Source organism: Pan paniscus, chromosome 18 (genome assembly GCF_029289425.2).
Source record: "Pan paniscus chromosome 18, NHGRI_mPanPan1-v2.0_pri, whole genome shotgun sequence".
Taxonomy (NCBI): Eukaryota; Metazoa; Chordata; class Mammalia; order Primates; family Hominidae; genus Pan; species Pan paniscus.
Genome location: NC_073267.2, coordinates 48,972,016 through 48,978,835, shown reverse-complemented (window position 1 = coordinate 48,978,835; position 6,820 = coordinate 48,972,016). Strand labels below are relative to the sequence as shown.

The window sequence follows — 6,820 nt, the reverse complement described above, 5'->3', positions numbered from 1 at the left end:
CTTCTGGCCCCTCCTGAGCCTGCCTCTGGTGACTAGGGAGCTCCTGTGTGCCTCTGTCAGAGACAAACAGAAATGCTAAAACTAAAGGGAGGGACAACAATGGCGGGGGGAGGAGTCAGTGGCTGCAGCCACAAAGGGAGTGGCCCTCATCTGTCTCTGAGCATGTAAATCATCTGTCCTCTGCCATGAGAGGGCCACAGGCCCTGCAAACAGGACTTAGGGCCCCGGTTTCTTAAGCAGGAGGAGGCGGCCCATTGGGGTGACTGAGGCAGGAGTTAGAGATAAAGAGAAGCTTCTGGGCGTGGCATCGCTGGTCTCCAGAGAGTGTCGGTCCCCAGCCGGGATGACTAGCAGTGGTGAGACTAGGCAAAGAGAGGCCACAAGGTCTGTGGCACTGCAGAAGGGCAGCAATTCGATGCCCAGGTGTCCAGGCAATGGGGAGGGCCCTGGGCCCAGTGAGTGCCTCCTTCCTCCTGAGAAGGGGCTCTAGGATGGGAGGGACATGGACTGCTGGGGTAAGTGGATAACAAGCAGGGGTAACTGGCATGTCAGTGTGGGGTCCTCACAGTCCGGGACATTCTGCCTGCCTCTGTGCCCACCCAGCCTTCTTATAATCACCCGCCACTGTTAGGGACCGAGGCCGCGACACTGCACTGTACCCTTTAAATCTCCAATGGGTCCACTGGAGGAGGGGAGGGGGAGGAGAAGAGAAAGGGGTAGGAGGAGAGCACGGGGAGAGGAGGAGGGAGAGGTGGGGGGTGCAAGGAGAAAAGGAAGAAAAATTAAAAAGAGGAACATGCCCAGAGGGACACAGCCAGCCCATGAGAAATTAAAGGCTGAGGAAAGAAACCAGTGAGAGAGGGGGAACAAAGCTCTGACCCTGCCTGGGGCGGGGCAGCTGCACAGACAGGAGGTGGGCACGGGGCAAGCTGGACTTCCCCAGGGAGGGAGAAGGCCCCCAACAGCCCCATCTCCATGGTGGCTGGCAGGGGAGGGCCCCACTGGGGTGGCACAGGGAAGCTGGGCATCTGGCCAGGCATCTGGGACCCTCAGGAATGCAGTGTCCACCCTCCCGCCTCCCCACTCCCAGGCCCCTGCGCTCACCTGACCCTGGGTCGCCAGGGGGCACTGTCCTGCCAATGTTGGGCAGGAGGTACTCAATGTTGGGCACTGCCTGAGGCTCCTTGCTGCCCACAGGGGTCTGCGAACAGGAGAAGGGGTCAGCTGGCATGCCCTCGGATGCTGGGCTGCCGACCCCCCAGAGGGGTGTGCCCTGATGACAGAGGCCGTGTCTCCTCCATCAGACCGGGCTCACTGGGGCAGGGACCGTCTCCCTCATCAGCCGGGTGCTCTTGAGGATGATTCCTACATGTCCCCTGTTAGACAGCTTTGTGCCTTCCTCAACATCTCAGAACCATGAAGGCCAGAGCGGCCCCTTCAGCTAGGGGCAGGAGCTGTGTCTCCCGCACTAGACTGGAACTCCTCCAACCTAAGTCCTTCTCAGTAGCCTGGAGGGCAGGAGCTGCCTTTACTCCTGAATTGGGTTCCCTCTGAGCAAGGCCTATATCTCCCCCATTTAGACTGGGGATTCCTGAAGGCAAGCTTTGTGCTTCTCTATCAGACTAGGGGCTCCTGAGGAGAGGGTCTGTGTTTCCTCCATCAGACTTGAGGGAAGCCTCAAGGACAGACACCTTCCCCAGCTTAAGTCTCGCTGCCTGCCCCACCCCCAAGGACTGGGGCTCACCCCAGACCAGCCCCCATGCCAGCCCAGCCCACAGCATCACTTACTCTCTCTCCCTTGTCCTCTTCGTCACTGAAGAACCAGTCTGACTGCAGAGAAGACAAAAGGAAGGGATGAAATCAGCATGGGAAAGAAGAGTCTCTTCCACCTGCTCATTCCAGAGGACCCACTCAGGCGGCAAGGGGCGCCTCTCTCTCAACAAACCCCAGGGTGGCGGGGCTGCAAAAGAGGGCTCAGAGGGAGCTTGATGGACGCTAAAACCTGACTCCACAGACTATGAAAAGCCCTGGGGGAGAGAAAAGGTGGGAACCCAGTGTGGGAGGAGACACGGCAGTGAGTGGGAGCGGCCACCTCAGACGAGAGATAGGCTTAAGGAGAGCTTCACTTTTACTTGCTTTTCTCTAAACACTGTCCTGGGCACACCCCTATGGTATACTCCCCACAGCGAGCCGGAGGGCAGGGAGGCACCAGTGCCGTTAGTGTTGGCCAGGTCCATGGCTGCGACAGCCGAGCATGCCCCACGCCACCTGCCACCCTTGGGTGCCACACTGACAACAGGGGTGTCACGTACTCAACCCAGAAAAGGAAAATGACAGGAGAAAGGTGTTGGAGGTTTCCTGAGGGGCAGGAGGCGAGAGCTTTCTCATAAAGGCCAAACAAGAGACAAAATAAAGACCCCCACAGTTTAATATATTTTGTAAAATTTGAGAATCTTGAAGATAAAATTCTAAGTTTTCTGAAAAAAAAAATCCAGATTGCTTATAAGTGAACACGTATCACAGGTACTTGGAACTTTCAGCAGCAAGACACAAGAAGACAAGAAAAGAAAGTAAGTTTTGATGTGTTGAAGGAACCTAGAATTTTGTACCCTGCTAAACTCTCATTTAAAAAAATGAGAATGTAAAATAAAGCTATTCTTTTTTTTTTTTTCCAACAGAATCTCACTCTGTCACCCAGGCTGGAGTGCAGTGGTGCAATCTTGGCTCACTGCAACCTCTGCCTCCTGTGTTCAAGTGATTCTCTGGCTTCAGCCTCCCAAGTAGCTGGGATTACAGGTGCATGCCAACACGCCTGGATAATTTTTGTATTTTTAGTAGAGATGGGGTTTCGTCATGTTGGCCAGACTGGTCTCAACTCCTGACCTCAAGTGATCCACCCACCTCCACCTCCCAAAGTGCTGGGATTACAGGCATACCACAGATTGTTTTAATCACCCCTTAAGTGAACCTCCTGCTCTCTGGAGCCACCACACCTGGCCTTGAAATAAAACTATCCTGAGACAGCAGAAAATTTATTACACAAAGACTCTCTTAACTGAATACTTGAGCAAGTAAAGAGATGGACTTCGGCAAGCTCCAAGAAATAACTAAGGCACTTTTGGCTTTTATTGTATTTATTAATTTATTTTTGAGATAGGGTCTCTCGCTGTTATCCAGGTTGGAATGCTGTGGCATGATCCTAGCTCACTGTACCCTTGAACTCCTGGGCTCAAGAGATTCTCCCACCTCAGCCTCCTGAATAGCTGGGACTACAGGCATGTGCAACCTTGCACAGCTAATTAAAAAAAAATTGTAGATTTTGGGATTACAAGCATGAGCCACTGCACCCACCACTTTTGGCCTTTAGATGTGGTGGAAGGAAGACACAGAAACTGATAAGCATTAGAAATTGACAGTGACAGGCTGGGTGCAGTGACTCACACCTGTAATCCCAGCACTTTGGGAGGCTGAGGTGGGTGGATCACCTGAGGTCAGGAGTTTGAGACCAACCTGGCCAACATGGTGAAACCCCATCTCTCCAAAAAATATAAAAATTAGCTGGGCATGGTTGTGCGCACCTGTAATCCCAGCTACTCGGGAGGGTGAGGTGGGGGAATCACTTGAACCCGGGAGGCAGAAGTTGCAGTGAGCTGACGTCGCACCACTGTACTCCAGCCTGGACAACAAGAGTGAAACTCCATTTCAAAAAAAATAAATGAATAAAAATTAAGGCAATTACCCTTTACCCCCCTCAACACCTATGAAAGAACAGGAACAGGCAATTTATAATCTCATTATGTAGACTTAAAACACACAAAGAATATTATATATATTTAAGGATAGCCATGCATTTACAATAAGTGGAAGGTGTCCTGGAAGGACACATATTAGCCTATTAAGAGTGGGCACCTAGGGAAATGAAGAGGGGAAACAAGGGGACTTGCCTGAGCATGCGCCATGAGCCTCAGTTATTATTGCTCAAGGTCTGACATGTGATTAAATCAAACAGCACAGGAAGGCCAGAAGGGAAACAAGAAAGAGACAGAAGAGAAGAGAGCGAAGGAAGATAAGAAAAATGCAAGCTCTGGCAGGGCACAGTGGCTCACACCTGTAGTCCCAGCACTTTGGGAGGCTGAGGCAGGTGCATCAGCTGAGGTCAGGAGTTCAATACCAGCCTGGCCAACAGGGTGAAACCCCAGCTCTACTAAAAATACAAAAATTAGCCCGGCATGATGGCGTGTGCCCATAATCCCAGCTACTTGGGGGTGCTGAGGTGGATCACTTGAGCCCAGGAGCCGGAGCCTGCAGTGAGTGGAGACCACGCTGTTGCACTCCAGCCTGGGTGACAGAGTGAGACTCTGTCTCAAAAAAAAAAAAAGAAAAGAAAAGAAAAAGAAAAATGGAAGCTCTGGAGTCAGTTATCTTGGTTTGAGTTCACCTTAGCCAAGTTACTTTCCCTCTGTAAGTCTATTTACTTATCTCTAAAACGGGCATGATGTGAGTACCTCCTTCTAGGCCTGAGGAGGATTGAGATGAAATACTGTATGGAAGACGTTGAGTGCAGCACGTTGTTAATGTATAATAGATGTCAGCTACTGTTATTCAAAAGTGCGGCTTCCAGAGACAGGCTGACCAGGGGGAGCTTGAGGATCGGCCCAAAGAAGCCAGCTGTTAACTCAGATTGGAAGGTGCCCAGAAGTACTCTGCAAGCCACAGCGTCTACAGGAAGTGCCCGGGTGGCCACGGCTCTCAAGAGGAATCCACACTAGTTCCTGCCACCCTGTTTCTGCACATGCTGTTCTTTCCGCCTGGGATGCCCTTTCTCCCTGCTCTGCCTGGCTAAGTTCTCATCATGGTCCTCTAAGGCAGTTCAAGAACTCCATGACTATGACCCCAGCCCTGCACCCAGGGGCAGGGTGGGTCCTTCTGTGGGGCTTCCTTGGACATAGCCCAGAGCAAAAAGAGACACAGCTCTTACTCTGATAAACATTATTAAATGAATAAATGAATGAGAAACATCATTTTATGGATTTTTTTTATGTGTGTTTGGCAGGGTCTCACTCTGTCACCCAGGCTGGAGTGCAGTGTTGCAATCTCGGCTCACTGCAGCCTCCCACCTCAGCCCCCCAAGTAGTTGAGACCACAGACACGCACCACCACACCCGCTGGCAATATTCCTTCTGAGCAGGCTCCCATTCACCTCCGTGTTCCCAGCACGGGGATCTGTCTCTGGCGTGGAATAATGACCACGAGGAAGAGGATGACAGTCAGTTCTCACACAACACTTAGGTCCTGCCAGGCACCGCCGTGAGTGCTTTAGCAGACATTCACAACAATGTGAGGTAAACAGTATTGTCATCTCTACTTTACAGGTGTGGAGACTGAGGCACAGCAGGTAAGGAACTTGTCCAAGGCCACACAGCACATAGGAGCAGGCTGGCCCCAGAGCCACTGCCGTCAATCCCCCACCCCAGGGGGCACTTGGCAATGTCTGGAGACATTTTTGATTGTGACAACTAGAGTGATATTCCCAGCATCCAGCAGGTAGAAGCCAGCGATGCTGCTAAATGTCCTATAACACACAGAACAGCCTCCCACAATAAAGACTTATCTGGACCTCAGTGGTCACTAGTGCTGAGGCTGAGAAACATTAGGTATCACTGCCTTTGCTGAGTGAGTCCCTGAGCAAATGCCCTGGGTGATCTTTGTTTGGGTTCCACTTGACTTCGTAAACATAGGTAGAGGCTCCTGGCAACTTGCCCGCTGCAAGATCAGACATCCAGGTTTGCTCTCCTCTCTGCTCTGCCATTATCTTGCTGCGTGGCCCTGGGCAAGTCTCTGTTCCTCTTTACCCCTCAGTTGCCACCCTCTTTCCGACCTGAAGACTGGTCTGGGTGCCCCAAGTGACAGCAGCACTGCCCTGGCTATGGAGCCTCTGGGCTAGACAGAGCTGGCACGCTTGGGTGGGCAGGCTTTCAGGGCTTGCAGAGTGGGTGGCTCATTCCCCTGACAATCATCCAGGGCTGGTTACATTCAAATGCCAAGGAGGCAGTGAAGGGAAGGACACTAGCTCAGTTAGCTCTCGGGAATGAATCTCTGAGTAGAAAAGCCCAGCCTGGCCGGGCGTGATGGCTCACACCTGTAATCCCAGCACTTTGGAAGGCCAAGATGGGAGGATCGCTTGAGTCCAGGAGTTCAAGACTAGCCCTGGCAACATAGTAAGACCTCATCTCTACAAAAGAATACAAAAATTAGCCAGTTGGTGTGGTGGTGGCATCTCTAGTCCCAGCTACTCAGGAGGCTGAGATGGCAGGATCGCCTGAGCCTGGAAGTGGGCCATATTTGCCCACTGCACTCCAGTGTGGGCGACAGACTGACTTTATCAAAAAAAAAAAAATCCAGAAAGCAAAAAGAAAGAGAGAGAAAGAAAGAGAAAGAAAAGCCCAGCCTGATATAACCTCAATTAGCAATTTACTCATTCATTTATACTCCACAAACACTGAGTATCCACTGTGTGCCAGGCGCTAGTGTCAGTGCTAAATGAGACAAACTCCGCCTTCTCCACCCTGCCCAGAGCAGGGACTCCCCCTTGGGGCTTTGGCCTCCTTCCTCCCTGAAGGCTGCAGTTCCTGACACCTCAGCTGACCTCAGACCTTGGGCTTCCAGGGGCTTCTCCAGGAGCACAGGGCCAGACACCCACTCTTCCCTGCTGCTGCCCCCAAAACACACCCTCCTGGGAGGTTCCGGGGCTCCCTGGTGCCCTGGAGAGCTAAGCTTTCCCAAGGCCTCACCAGGATCCCCGACACTGCAGGGCAGCCCT

The 6,820-nt window shown here is 52.2% G+C and overlaps 1 protein-coding gene across 1 annotated transcript in view; it reads right to left on the bottom strand.

Annotated features, from left to right (window-relative positions):
- Positions 1–442: 442 nt before the first annotated feature.
- LOC117978492 (rho GTPase-activating protein 23-like) overlaps positions 443–6,820 on the bottom strand; it is a 30,057-nt gene continuing 23,679 nt past the window's right edge. Inside the window, 2 exon segments of the mRNA XM_063598083.1 lie at positions 443–1,201; positions 1,789–1,830. Of these exon segments, the coding sequence (XP_063454153.1) occupies positions 830–1,201; positions 1,789–1,830 (414 nt within the window). The 3' untranslated portion in view covers positions 443–829.